Consider the following 17,712-nt stretch of genomic DNA (forward strand, 5'->3'; position numbering starts at 1 on the left):
TTATGCTTGATCTTGAATGTTTCACACATGGCCTTCATCAGATCACTGTTGAGATTGGCAGCGTTGTCAGTGATGATTGATTCTGGTACTCCGAATTGACAAATAATGCGGTCCCGAACAAAATCTGCTACAACCTTCTTAGTTACAACTTTATAAGATGTAGCTTCCATCCATTTTGTGAAGTAGTCTATGGCCACCAGAATGAACCTATGCCTATTTGAAGAAGCGGGTTCGATTGGGCCGATGACATCTATACCCAAGCGGAGAAAGGCCAGAGCGAACTTGTTGCATTGACTTCGTTGGGTGGTACTCGTATTATGTCAACATGTATCTGGCACTGGTGACACTTCTGAACATACTTGATGCAGTCTGTTTCCACAGTCATCCAAAAATACCCTGCTCTTAGTATCATCTTGGCTACGGTGAAATCATTCATGTGTAGTCCGCAGGTTCCAGCATGTATTTTCTCGAGCAATTTAGATGCCTCCTTGGAATCGACACACCGTAGTAATCCTAGGTATTGAGTCCTTCTATACAGTATTCCCCCGCTTTGAAAGAAATGGTTGGATAATCTTCGGAGCGTGTGCTTCTATGTATGGATAACAGTCTCTGGGTGTTCTCTTTTTTCCTGGTACTTTTTTATATTGTGGAACCATGGATTTCCATCAATCTCTTCTTCAACATGTACACAATAAGATGGCTGCTTATGAATTCTTATTTGGATAGGATCAATGAAATTATTGTCTGGGTGTTGTATCATGGAAGACAAAGTGGCTAACGCATCTGCGAACTCATTTTGAATCCTTGGAATTCTATCTTTGTGAACCTCTTGATCAGCTCTTGTACACAGTACAAAATATGGAAATATTTTGGTGTTCTTCGTAGCCCATTCTCCTAGAACTTGGTGCACTAAAAGATCAGAATCTCCAATTACCAACAGCTCCTGAACATTCATGTCAATGGCCAACCTGAGTCCTAAGATGCAAGCCTTATATTCTTCCATAATGTTGGTGCATGGAAACCTGAGTTTTGTGGATACCGAATAGTGTTGTCCGGTTTCTGATACTAAAACAGCTTCGATACCTACTCCTTTGAAGTTTGCGGCTCCATTGAAGAACATTCTCCAACCATCTATGCCTCGGTGATATCTTCTCCTACAAACGATACCTCCTCATCAATAAAATATGTTTTCAATTGTTTGTATTCTCCGTCTATAGGATTTTCTGCCAGATGTTCTGCTAATGCTTGCACTTTGACTGCCTTCTGAATTACATAGATGATGTCAAACTCGCTCAACAGTATTTTCCACTTTGCTAACTTACCCGTAGGCATGTGTTTCTAAAAGATGTATTTTAGGGGATCCATCCTTGATATGAGATATGTAGTGTATGGACAGAAATAGTGCCTCAACTTCTGAGCTATCCACGTCAAAGCGCAGTAGGTGCGTTCTAGCAAAGAGTACCGGGCTTCATAAAGTGTGAATTTCTTGCTCAGATAATATATCGCTTGCTCATTTCTTCTCGTTTCATCATGTTGTCCCAGAATGCAACCAAAAGCTCTGTCCAATACGGAAAAATAAAGCAGCAGAGGTCTTCCTGGTTCTGGTGGGATCAGAATTGGCAGTTTAGATAAATACTCCTTGATTTTATCTAAGGCTTTCTGGCATTCTTCACTCCAGTCTATTGCAGCATCTTTCCTCAGCATCCTGAAGATTGGCTCACATATCACGGTTGATTGTGCTATGAAGCGGCTCATGTAATTGAGATGCCCTAAAAAGCTCATCACATATTTCTTATTCTTTGGAGGTGGCAAGTCTTAGATTGTTTTGACTTTTGATGGGTCTAACTCAATCCCTCGGCGACTGACGATGAATCCTAACAACTTTCCAGAAGGGACTCCAAAGGCACACTTTGCACGATTAAACTTCAAATTGTATTTTCGAAGCCGGTCAAAAAATTTCTTCAAGTATGCAATGTGATCGGAACTCCTTTTATAATTGATGATAATGTCATCCACGTACACCTCTATTTCCTTGTGTATCATGTCGTGGAAAATGGTTATCATGGCTCTTATGTAGGTGGCTCTAGCGTTCTTTAGACCAAACGACATCATTATGTAACAGTATATCCCCTATGGTGCGATGAAGGTCGTCTTTTCATCATCATCTTCATCCATCCAGATCTAATGATACCTTGCGAAGCAATCCACAAAGTATTGGAGTTCTTGCTTGGCACAGTTGTCAACCAGTATGTGTATATTTGGTAACAAGAAATCATCTTTGGGACTTGCTCTATATAGATCTCAGTAATCAACACATATTCTGACTTTTCCATCTTTCGTCGGAACTAGCACAGTGTTGGCCATCCAAGTCGGGTATTCGACCACTCTAAAAACCTTGGCTTTTATTTGCTTGGTTACATCATCTTTTATCTTCAAACTCATGTCCGGCTTAAAATTTCTAAGCTTTTTTTTTACCGGTGGACACATGGGATTAGTGGGTAGCTTGTGAGCCACTATGGATGTGCTCAAACTAGTCATATCATCGTAGGACCATGCAAAAATATCTTCATACTCTTTTAGGAATCTAACGTACTCTTCTTTCTCTGACAGTGATAGGTGAACGCTTATGCGTGTTTCCTTGATTGTTTCGGAATCCCCTAAGTTAACTGCCTCAGTTTCCTCCAAATTAGACTTCGATTTGTTTTCAAAGTTTTCCACTTCTCGGATGATTTCCTCAGATATTATATCATCCTCCATATCCTCTGAATCACTATCCTTATGTTGCGTTGTCCCATTATATGTCACAGTCGTAGGTTTATTGGGATAGGTAATAATAATGCCAGGAACTCGGGGAGACCGGGATGGTGCAATAGTCCAGTTCTTGAGAACAACTCCTTTCTCCACAGTTTGATTGGTAAGGTCTTCCTCCTCCTCCTCCTCCTCCTCAACTATTACATTGTAGTCCATATCTTCTGAATCTAGAAACGGCTTCCTCATGCTAGCTAAGGCTTCATCTTCCTTACATCCCCATACCATGTCAGCTGGATGAAACGTCTGGTGCAGAGGTGGTACCAGTTGTTCAAGTGGATAATAAGGACCATGCCATGGTGGCGACCAATCCTGGTATTTTTGCCAAGTATATTCATATCCGAGCCCAAAAGTTGTGCCATGACACTGCGATTGTACGTGTTTGGTGATTCCTTAAAGGTTTTTGCCGAGACCTTTGCCAGGTTCATACCCTGTCCATAGCAGTATGCTTTCTATCTTGTTCCTCCACCATCATTCTTTTCCAATTGCATTGACTTGCTCAATGCGATGGTATGTTTCTCCACCCAATTTCTTCCTATTTTCGATAACTGGAATGGTCTGATTAGTGTAGATGGGGTTACTTCCATCTCCATGAATAATCACCTCCTGATGATTCCATTCAAACTTCACAACCTGATGCAGGGTTGAGGCTACTACTCCTGCAGCATGTATCCATGGTCGTCCTAACAATAGGTTATAGGTAGTAGATATGTCTAGCACTTGGAACTCGACATCAAACTAGGTCAGGCCCATCTGTAGGCTGAGGTTGATTTCTTCGATGGTGGCTCTTTGAGATCCATCAAATGCCTTTATGTTCATTCTTCCCATATGTATCTCGTGCAGGCCTTTACCTAATCTCTTCAGAGTAGTCATTGGGAATATGTTGATACTTGAACCCCCATCTATCAGGATCCTGGCGATGAACTTATTCACAAATTGCACCGTGATGTGTCATGCCCTGTTGTGACTTAGTCCTTCTGGTGGTAATTCATCCTCATGAAAGGTGATTTTGTGACTCTCCAATACCTACCCGACCATATTGGCCATATCCCCACTAGTGATGTTAGTGGGTACATAAGCTTCACTCGGCACTTTCATCAAGGCATTCCTGTATGTATCAAAGTTTTGTAGCAGTGAGAAGATGGATATCTGAGCGGGATTTTTTCAAATGGTCAAAAACGGAGTATTTTCTTGCTTGTACTTTTCTCCAAAGGTCATTAGTGCCCGTCTCAACAACAGGCAGCTTGGATGCAGCTTCTTTGTTTGTTCCTCCCAGGTTTTCAGGTGTATAGAATCCGCACGTTGCAGTCATGCCTTATGCTACACCTATTTCCTCTATTTTTTTTCCTTTTCTGCTTGCTTCCACAACATAGTCCCCTAGGATGGCATCAGACTTGTAGGATGGCATGGGAGCTATCTTCACGGTGAAGGGTGTGGATACCTCACCTTCAAATGGTGCTTGGGTTTGTACCACAATAGGTGTGAGGGTGACTAAAGACGTTTTAGGATCATCTCCATCTCGAATGAGTCCGATTGACCCTTTCGGATCCCACTCCTCATCAGTCTCTATCACATTCACTCCCTTACCTCTGTAATCTGGGAGAGGATTGTTACGAACATTTTGTGTAGCTTTCTTTGCCTATATGACCTTAATGTCAATCAATGTCTGAATCTTGTCTTTCAATGTGCGACACTCATTAATGGTATGACCCTTCATGCCTGAATGATAGGCACATGTTTTGTTGGGGTTAATACACTGGGAAGAATTCTCCATAGCAACGACATGAATGGGAGTGACATAACCAGCAGCCTTTAGTCTCTCGTATAGTTGGTCTATGGGTTCAGTAATTTGGGTGTATTGTCTAGGTGGTCAGCAGTCAAAGTTTGGTCGTGGTTTTTAGTAGTTTTGGCGGGCAGGTGGTGATAAATGGTAATATGCGGGTTGAGTATTATAAGCATGGTAGGTGGTAGCAGGTAGTTGTTATCTGGGGGTAAAGGTTGGTATGTAGGTAGAGCATTTGATATGTAGGTGGAGGTGTTTGGCATGAGAGATGAGACTTAGGACCCGTGGCCGCCATTATAACACCTTCTTCTTTCTTCTTTGAAAGACATCCCGATTGTAACGCTTTATTCGTGGAAAGCAGTGCCTTGAAATTGGTTACTATCTATCACGACCCAAATCTATGGGCCGCAACGAGCACCTTGTACCTTACTTAACCAGATACCAACATAACATATCTTTCTTATTGTACTTTTATTGGCAAATGGGCCAAATGGACCATCATGGGCTAACCAGAAAAAACATAGGCGAATACTCAATATAGGACAACCCAACATGATATAAAACTTATGCATGTGATACACGGGCCTATAAGGCCAACATGATCATTTATAAACTCAAAACATAGGCCGGCAAGGCCATACAAGCATCTATATACATGACATCTATCTATAGGACTCTAATAGTACATACTTAACATAAAGTCGGGAAAAGGCACTGCCATACGAAACAATATGCGTCTAAATCATGCTGACCAAACAAGCAACTTCGGAGCAAATGGAGCACACCAACATCTTTCGCTAAGATAATAGCCTACTTGGATGACTCTCCACCTGTCTATCAGGAAATACAGGCATAAAACGCAGCATCCCCAGGCAAAAGGAAGATTAGTATGAATAATGTACCGAGTATGTAAGGCACATAAAAAATACATAACAGACATGGAAGAAATATAGAGTAAATGACTGAACCTGTAAGTCTGGATAACTCTGTAAATCATAAAATAATTATAGTGTCATGCATATGCATATGAATGTCATGTCGTGCATAGGTACATGCTTCAAAACATTATCAGGCCTCTAAGGGCATCCCGTCATATCATCTCAGCCACTGTGGGCAAAATCATCAACGTATACCAGCTGATCAGGTTGTGGTGCATATATAATGCCATAACCTTTCCCATATCCCATATGCATATATACACATATATAATACGTGTATATAACGCCATCTGGTCATGGGTTAATGTGCATGTATAAATGCATGAAATGCATATGAAATACGTTAATAAAATCTCACGGTAAGTCATAAGACCATTATGCCTCTGATTAATATCATGAAATAAACTTTACCAACTTATGTATTTTTGAGACTCATGAACAGATGATAGAATAATATGACACATGGGGAATCAAGAACATAAGCATCTCTAGTATTTCTATGAATAGAGTCATTTATGGAAGTTGTGCATTTACTCATTTCACTCGTGTCGTATAGATCATGCCAAAAAGAAAGAAGGGATAGCCTTAACGTACCTGAGTTAATTCTCTTGAAAATTCCTCTAACACGCGTTAACTTCGACAAAACATGCAACGACGGATTGAAGTAGGGGAAAATCCATATGATATTCTTGAGAAAGATTGTATCGTGCTCTTTTAGAATCACAATTCCTGTTGCTATTACGAGATAATTTCATATGAATTTCTTGCTAGAACTCCATCCATTACATAGTAGATATAAAACATCTCCCTTTCATTTTGCGGCTTGAAGAAAGGTCTTTTAATATAATTCTCCAACAAGAATGCGATAAGGTGTCCATATCTTTAAAGTTTTTCCACCACCTCCTTAAGCACCTAATTAGGTGGCAATTCGCTGCCATAATTCTACGATACCACGTGGAAGTAGTGTCCCTTAATTATTATCCAAAATGTCACATAATTAATTATCCACAAAATTCAATTTACAAGTTAATCTCCCACTTAACAATTTATAATTAACCAATTATCCACATAATTAAAAATTATGTCAAATTACTTCAAATGCTACTCACTTTTAACACACTTTATACATTTCACTATCATGGTCATGTGGTACCTTGTATGGTACTAGTATATAAATACGATAGCTTGGACCGCATTTTATCCCAAAATGTCAAATTTCGACGAAACTCATCTTCTTCGATTTGCTTACCCTCTCACCTTCACAAATTTACATATCACTTGTTTGAAATAACGTAACACTTATAATCCCAAAATAATCTCATTCCCGAACTTACGTCGATTAACTTACGACGAAACTTGTATGAAAATGCGGGATGTAATATCTTATTTTCGAGCTTTCATCAATTTACTTATGGCGTATTTTTACGTATGAAAACATGGGGTGTAACATAATTTCCCACTTTGGAACATTCGTCCTCGAATGTTGACTAATGCACTCATCATTCTCATAACTCATAGCTCTTGCGAGTACTTTAATACTCTTCTAGCCATGTAGGCAACTGTTCTTTGAATAAATCCAAAGTCTAGGGTATTCCCCCCTTTAGTCCTCTTTCTCATACCATGACTTGTGGTCAAAATCATTCCAATCTCATAACTGTTTCTACCTCATGTCATGCAGCCTGTACGACTCTGACTTTGTAAATGCGCCTATGCGACTCTTCTCTCCTTTTCCCTCTAGCTTTTAGCCAATCTCTAGCCCTCACTTTGTAAGCATATACAGAGCTTTACAAGATGTCCCTCTGGGCATCTATAGGTATACTTGAATTTCTTTGCTCGGTACTTTTTTTTTTGAACTTACGAATATTGCTATATCTTATTTCATAGATCTGCTTATCAATTCGTATGATTTTACTGCATCTAGGTAGGTCATAATATACCAAAACTCTTACTTTGATTTATTGTTACTGAGTTCTGCTACCGAAATCCAGGTTACTTTCACTACTCATCCCATATGTATAAATTTAAGTCCTTTAATGCATCATCATTACTTGTTCATCTTAAGAATGACGGCCTAATCTCACCTCATACTTTATAACTTTTATACATCCATTGTTGATTCACCTCAATATTGATCTGTAATCTACCACTGCTAACTTAACCTTTTATGTAACACTACCGCTAGGGTTCACGTTGCATCAAGGAACATTAGAAGTGATTTTCCTGAGCCACCTAGGGGCAATACTATACTGCTATAACCGTATTTCATAGCATCCATTTGTGATTTACATTATGTGGGCATTTTAATCCTGTACAATTCATGAAATTCCTTTTTTCTCTCTTCAAATCATCGCTCAAGCGAAGGTCCAAACATCATCCTTTATCTATCACAATTACACCCTTATTATGCTACCAGGGCAGCATTCCATCTCTTCTAAATGCTACTAGCCTTAGACTCCTTTGAGTTCATTCAGGCTATAATGAACTTTTTATAACTTATAGAAACCATCAGCTCTTCTTGTTTTCATGGGCTTAATCCTGAGGACTTATCCATTCTCATCACCTTCTCACTCGTCTTTTCTTATCCTTACTCATGTCTTCCTAAAACCTTGCCACTCTACCATACTTTAGCTTGCGACCAATACATATCCATTTATACTACTCGCAACCTTCCTTCAACTTGCTTGCACCATAGATTTCCTTATACCTGGAACATCAAGCGAGACATCAAATCGTCTCTAACTCTTCCTTACTCTCTTAACTAGACCTCTCGATATGTAGAAACCATAGACTGGAAGATATGCCATTGACAACACCGCTATCATTCCTAGATATTGAATCCCTGCACTTCTAGCCTTCTACTTAAAGTAAGGACTATTCACAACCTTCTGCATTTGAGTATCTTTTACGTTGTCCACCTTTACCTTAATTATCTTAAAATTTTGCATCATATCTTCTATCTCTTTCATAACTTCCATTACACATAGGTATGATTCACATCACAACTTGAAGTTCTATTATTACTACAATCCGGTGGGAGCTTCATACTGATTTCTTATAAGGCTATTACTTTTCTAACTGGCTTTATCGTAGAGCAGTTATAGACTATGGTTGTCGTACTATCTCTTTTGGACCTCTGATATTAAGGGTGACCCTGCAATGTTCTCAATCACGATGTACATAATTTCATTGGTCCAATAATCAAACTCCTGATTTACTTTAGTGATGTAATTCTTTAGTTTCTTGTTTCCTCTGATCAACCTTTTTGTAGGATTAAGCTATCTTCCAATCTGCGACTCATGGTGTTAGTTATTATTTTAACCCTTCAAGGACGCTATGTAATATCCATTATTCAATCTTCTAACGATTTGATCCGTTGTCTATTACCTGCGCTCAATTCTTTCATTTAACTTACACCAGAATCTTCTACGACTGTATGATTGTCAACGTATATGCTGCATGAATAATACTCCGATCTCTTAAGTGTGTCATAACGTAACTAACTGTGGATCATTGATAAAATAATTCCTTTTGTTCCTTCTCAGTTTTCTTTAATCATAAGCTATTACTTTTCCTGGTATTTCTGCCCCTTGTTGCGTGCATAAGATAAGCTATCTTAGTTCCCACGCATGCCGGAGTTTTCGTGCAACTCATATGATCTCGAAGATTACTTTTGATTTTACTTCCCGTTCATTTGCCACAGTATGTTCCACTTTCTTTAGAGCGCTTACAATGTTGTTGTGAGACTATTGTTACACGACCATTTCCTCTTAAGGTCATTGTGCTTAGGTTGAAGCCTTCTTCCTTATTTCCTCAGCTAGTCTTTCATTGTAGTAATTAAGGATCCTCTGACTCTTGTAAAGCTGCGAGATTATTTTATCGAATACTTGATGGAATTTTTGATGTCCTTCCTTGCCAATACTTACCTATAGTTACTTACCTCCATGCCCTTATGCTTGTAGGGTTACTTCTGAACTGACATTTTGGCTGTCTTCACAGTGGCACTCTCTTTAATTTTCGTAGCACTATTATGGTACCTTTAACTACCCCGACTCTTTATTTGAATATATCTCAAGTATACAATGTCATAACTACGAGGCTGGATTCACTATATTGTGTTTTACTATATTTATCTTGTACGACCTGCTGATTTGTCTGCAACCTCTTGTCTAGCCATAGCTAGGCTCTTCCTGAATCAACTTCTAACTATTCGTTGAACCATTCTCGTATCAATATTCTGTGTAATCTTTCTTGGGTTATTTCCTTTGTCTTAACTTACCTCTCGCACTGGCTCTTTATTTATCTATAACATTCCGGGCAAGAACCCTTATTTCCTTTCCTTGACGTCGTGCTTGCATAATGTTATAGAATTGTGGCATACCTGTAGGATGTGGATAAGTGCAATCTCCTTCCTTTCTTATTTTTATCTAATTCTTCCTTTACCATTTCCTAGTTACTAGAACCACTTAATTCTGACTTAATGCCACATCATTCCATATTTTCCCCTTTAGGGGTGTACTAAGGTTTAAAGCTACGATGATCTACCTATAGACGTTTCACCTCTTCATCTTTAGCATCTTTTCACATCATCGATGACCCTTTCTCGCCTTGCGGTAATCCTTCTATACCAAGGATATCAAAATTCCTTACTCGTTAGGGTGACACTAAGTATAACTGGAACATACAGTCCCTTAAGCTTAACCATTGCTTGCTTTAGGGAAGCATCTTCCTGGTGACCACTCTTTGAATTTCCCATGAATCTTCTTCTGTTTTCTATTCTATTATCTTCAGAACGAAATCTAAAATTCTCATGATGTCGACGATTATCAAATCACTAAATCCCTAATTCATGTTTAGTTGTATCTTGTTCACCAATCTATATTGATTTCTATTACTCAGGGGTCTCACTTTTCCTTCTGGTAATCGCGTTGGAGTCACAAACTTATTTCTCGAAATAAGGATGTGACTATGGCCTATACTCTTTTGTTGTCTCATGGCCTGTCATCTCTCGTCTTTTCCTTCATTTGACTATAGATTCTATAATACTTTCATCTTTTTGATATGTTTTCATCCATGTATCACATCTTACTCATAATGCTTCATTAACTCTCTTATTATTTCCTGCTAACATTTTTGTCTATTACTTTATTCTGAAAACTTCAACAAGACATTCTTTTGTTTTTAGCTCCCCTTTGCTCCATCCATTGGCTCTTCGGATTGCCTAACATTCTCTCTCTATTAGGGACGGGAACCATACTAAGATAATATTTATCCCTTCCAGGCTTCCAGTGCTTATCTTTTTAGTACTCATATCTAGTTTTACTATTCTAGAATGCACCATCTGGATGTCTCACAAAGAGATCTATTAGCACATTTGTAATATCCTTCGGAAATGTCAACTAACAGAAACAATCCATTCACCATTTCGGGTTACTCTAACCCCAGCCAGATCCTATTATCCCGTCCTTTTCTTAAACTACACCTGTTAGCCCCCGTAAGGCATAAATGAGATGGGTGTGGCCAATTGTACATACCTCTATTATAGTTGAAGGTAACTCAAAATGTTTATATTTCTTTGCCTAAATTGTAAATACAGATAATCTTTATTAACTGGGCGCTTCGTACCCTTCTTTATCTTGCTTCTTTTACTTGTTGAAACTTGTATCTATCTTTTGAATCTCTCATTGCCTTTCACCATAGGGGTGGATAGATGTTCTTTCCTTAATTCTCCTTATCAAGAGTCTTACACGTCTTAATACACACATGATCTGCTGAAGACCTTACATTAACTCATGATAATAATCATGCAAAATTGAGTTCCTCTGACACAACTCTTCCACAACAATATCTCTTACCAACCATCTTTTTAAATGTAGGTATCGTCTTATTACGAACAGGATTTAGGAATTTGAAGTCCTACGACTAAGCTCCACCACACGATCTAGAGTAAGAAGAAAGAGTGACAATTCTAAATTCCCTGTAGCCTCCTGCTTATAAGTGTTGTACACAACAAACCCATAAACATGGCACTAATAGCCATGGCTTGTAGAGTCCTTAGGACAGAACTACTCTGATACCATTTTTGTCACGACCCAAACCTATGGGCCAGAACAAGCACCTGGTACCTTACTTAACCGGGTACTAACATAACATATCTTTCTTATTGTGCCTTCATTTGCAAATGGGCCAAATGGGCCGTCATGGGCTAACCAAAATAAACATAGGGGAACACTCAATATAGGATGACCCAACCTGATATAAAAATTTATACATGTGATATATGGGCCTATAATGACAACAAGATCATTCGTAAACTTAAAACATAGGTCGGAAAGGTCATACAAGCATCCGTATACATGACATATGTCTACAAGCCTCTAAGAGTACATACTTAATATAAAGGTCGGGATAAGGCCCCGTCATACCAAACAATATGCGTCTAAATCATACTGACCAGACAAGCAACCCCGGAGCAAATGGAGCGCACCAACATCTTCCACTGAGCTGATAGCCTACTTGGATGACTCTCGACTTGACTATCGGGACCTGCGGGCATGAAACGTAGCGTTCCCAGGAAAAAAAGGTGCCAGTGCAAATAATGTACCAAGTATGTAAGGCACATAAATAAGTACATAACAGATATGGAAGAAATATAGACAACTTGTAAGTCTGGATAACTCTGTAAATCATAAAATAATTATAGTGTCATGCATATGCGTATGAATGTCATGTTGTGCATAGGTACATGCTTCATAACATAATCATACCTCTGAGGGCATCCCATCATGTTATCTCGGCCACTATGGGCAAAATCAACAAGGAATACCACTTGATCAGGTGGTGGTGCGTATATAACGCCATAACCTTTCTCATATCCCATATACATATATATACGCGTATATAATGCCATCTAGTCATGGGTCAATGTGCATGTATAAATGCATGAAATGCATATGAAATTCATTAATAAAATCTCTCGGTGTGTCATAAGACCATTATGCCTCTGATTAATATCATGAAATAAACTTTACCAACTTACGTATTTTTGAGACCGATGAACAGATGATAGAATAATATGACACATGGAGAATCAAGAACATAAGCATCTCTAGTATTTCTATGAATAGAGGAATTTATGGAAGTTGTGCATTTGATCATTTTGTTCGTGTCGTATAGATTATGCCAAAAAAATGAAGGATATCCTTAACATACCTAAGTCGATTCTCTTGACAATCGCTCTAACACACATTAACTTCGACAAAACATGTAACGGCGGATCGAAGTAGGGGAAAATCCGTATGAAATTCTTGAGAAAGATTGTATCGTGCTCTCTTAAAATCACAATTCCTGTTGCTATTATGCGATAATTTCATATGAAATTAGTGCTGAAACTCCATCCATTACATAGTAGATATAAAACATCTCCATTCCATTTTGTGCCTTAAAGAAAGGTATTTTAATATAATTCTCGAACAAGGATGAGATAAGCTGCCCATATCTTTAAAGTTTTGCCACCACCTCCTTAAGCACCTAATCAGGTGGTAATTTGCTTCAATAATTCTACAATCCCAGGCGGAAGTAGTGTCCCCTAATGATTATCCAAAATGTCACATAATTAGTTATCCCCAAAATTCAATTTACAAGTTAATCTCCCACTTAAAAATTTATAATTACCCAATTATCCACATAATTAAAAATTATGTCCAACTACTTAAAATGCTACTTACTTTTAACATACTTTATACATTTTACAATCATGGTCATGCGGTACCTTGTATGGTACTAGTCCATAAATACGATATCTTGGATCGTATTTTATCCCAAAATGTCAAATTTCGACGAAACTCATCTTCTTCGGTTTGCTTACCCTCTCACCTTCACGAATTAACCTACCACTTGTTTGAAATAGCATAATACTTATAATCCCAAAACAATCTCATTCCCAAACTTACATCGATTAACCTACGATGAAACTTGTATGAAAATGCGGGATGTAATATTTTATTTCCGAACATTCATCAATTTACTTATGGCGTATTTTTACGTACAAAAACATGAGGTGTAACATCATTTCCCCTGTTAGAACATTCGTCCTCGAATTTTGACTGATGCACTCATCATTCTCATAACCCATAGCTCATGCGAATACTTTAATACTCTTTTGGCCATGTAGGCAACTGTTCTTTGAATAAATCCAAAGTCTAGGGTATTCCCCCCTTTAGTCCTCTTTCTCGTACCACGACTTGTGCTTGTAATCTTTCCAATATCATAACTGTTTCTACCCATGTCATGCAGCCTGTATGACTCTGACTTTGTAAGTGTGCCTATGCAACTCTTCTCTCCTTTTCTGTCCAGCTTTTAGCCAATCTCTTGGCCTCACTTTGTAAACATATACTGAGCTTGACAAGATGTGTCCCTCTGGGCATCTATAGGTATACTTGAAGTTCTTTGCTCGGTACGTTTTTTTGAACTTACGAATATTGTTATATCTTATTTCATAGATTCGCTTATCCATTCGTATGACTTTACTGCATCTACGTAGGTCATATTATACCATACTCTTACTTTGATTTAACGTTACTGAGGTCTGCTACCGAACTCTAGGTTACTTTCGTTACTTACCCCATATGTATAAATCTAAGTCCTTTAATGCTTCCTCATTACTTGTTCATGTTAAGAATGATGGCCTAATCTCATCTCATACTTTATAACTTTTATCCATCCTTTGTTGATTCACCTCAATATTGATCTATAATCTACCACTGATATTAATCTTTTATGTAACACTACCGCTAGGGTTCACGTTGCATCAAGGAACATTAGAAGTGATTTTCCTGAGCCACCTGGGGGCAATACTATACTGCTATAACCGTATTTCATAGCATCCCATTGTGATTTACATTACGTGGGTATTTTAATCTTGTACAATTCATGAAATTCCTTTTTTTCTCTCTCTCTTCAAATCATCGCTCAAGCGAAGGCCCAAACATCATCCTTTATCTATCACAATTACACCCTTATTCTGCTACTAGGGCAGCATTCCATCTCTTCTAAATGCTACTAGCCTTAGACTCCTTTGAGTTCATTCAGGCTATAATGAACTTTTTATAACTTATAGAAACCATCAGCTCTTCTTATTTTCATGGGCTTAATCCTGAGGACTTTTCCATTCTCATCACCTTCTCACTCGCCTTTTCTTATCCTTACTCATGCCTTCCTAAAACCTTGCCACTCTACCATACTTTAGCTTGCGATCAACACATATCCATTTATGCTACTTGCAACCTTCCTTCAACTTGCTTGCACCATAGATTTCCTTATACCTAGAACATCAAGCGAGACATCAAATCGTCTCTAACTCTTCCTTACTCTCTTAACTATACCTCTCGATACGCAGATACCATAGACTGGAAGATATGCCATTGACAACGCCGCTATCATTCCTAGATATTGAATCCCCGTACTTCTAGCCTTCTATTTAAAGTAAGGACTATTCACAACCTTCTACATTTGAGTATCTTTTATGTTGTCCACCTTTACCTTAATTATCTTAAAATCTCGCATCATATCTTCTATCTCTTTCATAACTTCCATTCCACATAGGTATGATTAACATTACAACTTGAAGTTCTATTATAATACTACAATCTGGTGGGAGCTTCATACTGACTTCTTATAAGGCTATTACTTTTCTAACTGGCTTTATCGTAGAGCAGTTATAGACTATGGTTGTCTTACTATCTCTTTTGGACCTCTGATATTAAGGGTGACCCTGCAATGTTCTCAATCATGATGTACATAATTTCCTTGGTCCAATAATCAAACTCCTGATTTACTAGGGTGATGTAATTCTTTAGTTTCCTCTTTCCTCTGATCAACCTTTATGTAGGATTAAGCTATCTTCCAATCTGCGACTCATGGTGTTAGTTATTATTTTATCCCTTCAAGGACGCTATGTAATATCCATGATTCAATCTTCTAACGATTCGATCTGTTGTCTATTACCTGCGCTCAATTATTTCATTTAACTTACACCAGAATCTTCTACGGCTGTATGATTGTCAACATATATGCTGCATGGATATTACTCCAATCTCGTAAATGTGTTCATAATGTAACTAACTCTGGATCATTGATAAAATAATTCCTTTTGTTCCTTCTCAGCTTTCTTTAATCATAAGCTATTACTTTTTCTGGCATTTTTGCCCCCTTGTTGCGTGCATACTTAGCTTATCTTAGTTCCCACGCATGCCGGAGTTTTCGTGCAACTTGTATGATCTCAAATATTACTTTTGATTTTACTTCCCGTTCATTTGCCACGGTATGTTCTACTTTCTTTGGAGCGCTTACAATGTTGTTGTGAAATTGTTGTTACATGACCATTTCCTCTTTAGGTCATTGTGCTTAGGTTGAGGCCTTCTTCCTTATTTCCTCAGCTAGTCTTTCACTATAGTAATTAAGGATCCTCTGAATCTTTTAAAGCTATGAGATTATTACATCGAATACTTGACGAAATTTTTGATGTCCTTCCTCGCCTATAATTACCCGTAGTTACTTACCTCCACGCCCTTGTGCTTGTAGTATTGCTTCTGAACTGACATTTTGGTTTTCTTCCCAGTAGCACTCTCTTTTATTTCTGTAACACTATTATGGTACCTTTAACTACCCCGACTCTTTATTTGAATATTTCTCAAGTATTACAATGTCATAACTTCGAGGCTGGATTCACTATATTGTGTTTTACTATATTTATCTTGTACGACCTGCTGATTTGTCTGCAACATCTTGTCTATCCATAGTTAGGCTCTTTCTGAATCAACTTCTGACTATTCGTTGGACCATTCTCGTATCAATATTCTACGTAATCTTTCTTGGGTTATTTCCTTTGTCTTAACTTACCTCTCGCACTGGCTCCTTATTTATCTATAACATTCCGGGAAGGAATCCTTATTTCCTTTCCTTGTCGTCGTGCTTGCATAATGTTCTAGAATTGTGGCATATTTGTAGGATGCAGATAAGTTCAATCTCCTTCCTTTCTTATTTTTATCTCATTCTTCCTTTACCATTTCATAGTTACTGGAACCACTTAATTCTGACTTAATGCCACATCATTCCATATTTCCCCCTTTAGGGGAGTACTAAGGTTTAAAGCTACGATGATCTACCTATAGACATTTCACCACTTCATCTTTAGCATCTTTTCACATCATCGATGACCCTTTCTTGCCTTACGGTAATCCTTCTGTACCAAGGATAACAAAATTCCTTACTCGTTAGGGTGACACTTAGTACAACTGGAACATACAGTCCCTTAAGCTTAACCAATGCTTGCTTTAGGGAAGAATCTTCCTGATGACCACTCTTTGAATTTCCCATGAATCTTCTTCTGTTTTCTATTCTATTATCTTCAGAACGAAATCTAAAATTCTCATGATTTCGACGATTATCAAATCACTCAATCCCTAATTCATGTTTTGTTGTATCTTGTTCACCAATCTATATTGATTTCTATTACTTAGGGGTCTCACTTTTCCTTCTGGTAATCGCGTTGGAGTCACAAACTTATTTCTCGAAATAAGGATGTGACTATGGCCTATACTCTTTTGTTGTCTCATGGCCTGTCATCTCTCGTCTTTTCCTTCATTTGACTATAGATTCTATAATACTTTCATCTTTTTGATCTGTTTTCATCCATGTATCACATCTTACTCATAATGCTTCATTAACTCTCTTATTATTTCCTCCTAACATTTTTGTCTATCACTTTATTCTGAAAACTTCAACAAGACATTCTTTTGCTTTTAGATTCCCTTTGCTCCATCCATTGGCTCTTCAGATTGCCTAACATTCTCTCTCTACTAGGGACGGGAGTCATACTAAGATAATATTTATCCCTTCCAGGCTTCCAGTGCTTATCTTTTTAGTACTCATATCTTGTTTTACTATTCTAGAATGCACCATCTGGATGTCTCACAAAGAGATCTATTAGCACCTTTTTAATTTCCTTCGGAAATGTCAACTAACATAAACAATCCATTCACCATTTTGGGTTACTCTAACCCCAGCCAGATCCTAATATCCCGTCCTTTTCTTAAACTACACCTGTTAGCCCCCGTAGGGCATAAGTGAGATGGGTGTGGCCAATTGTACATACCTCTATTATAGTTGAAGGTCACTCAAAATGTT

General features: G+C 38.1%; 1 protein-coding gene across 1 annotated transcript; it reads right to left on the reverse strand.

Moving 5' to 3' along the window:
• Positions 1–589: 589 nt before the first annotated feature.
• On the reverse strand, positions 590–2,109 carry LOC138873154 (uncharacterized). Its single transcript, XM_070151595.1, has 3 exons — positions 1,847–2,109; positions 1,463–1,705; positions 590–1,154 (listed from the first exon to the last, which is right to left on the reverse strand). Exons 1-3 carry the CDS (start codon positions 2,107–2,109, stop codon positions 590–592), a joined length of 1,071 nt encoding a protein of 356 aa, XP_070007696.1.
• Positions 2,110–17,712: the final 15,603 nt, after the last annotated feature.

This window comes from Nicotiana sylvestris, chromosome 7 (assembly GCF_000393655.2).
Source record: "Nicotiana sylvestris chromosome 7, ASM39365v2, whole genome shotgun sequence".
NCBI lineage: Eukaryota > Viridiplantae > Streptophyta > Magnoliopsida > Solanales > Solanaceae > Nicotiana > Nicotiana sylvestris.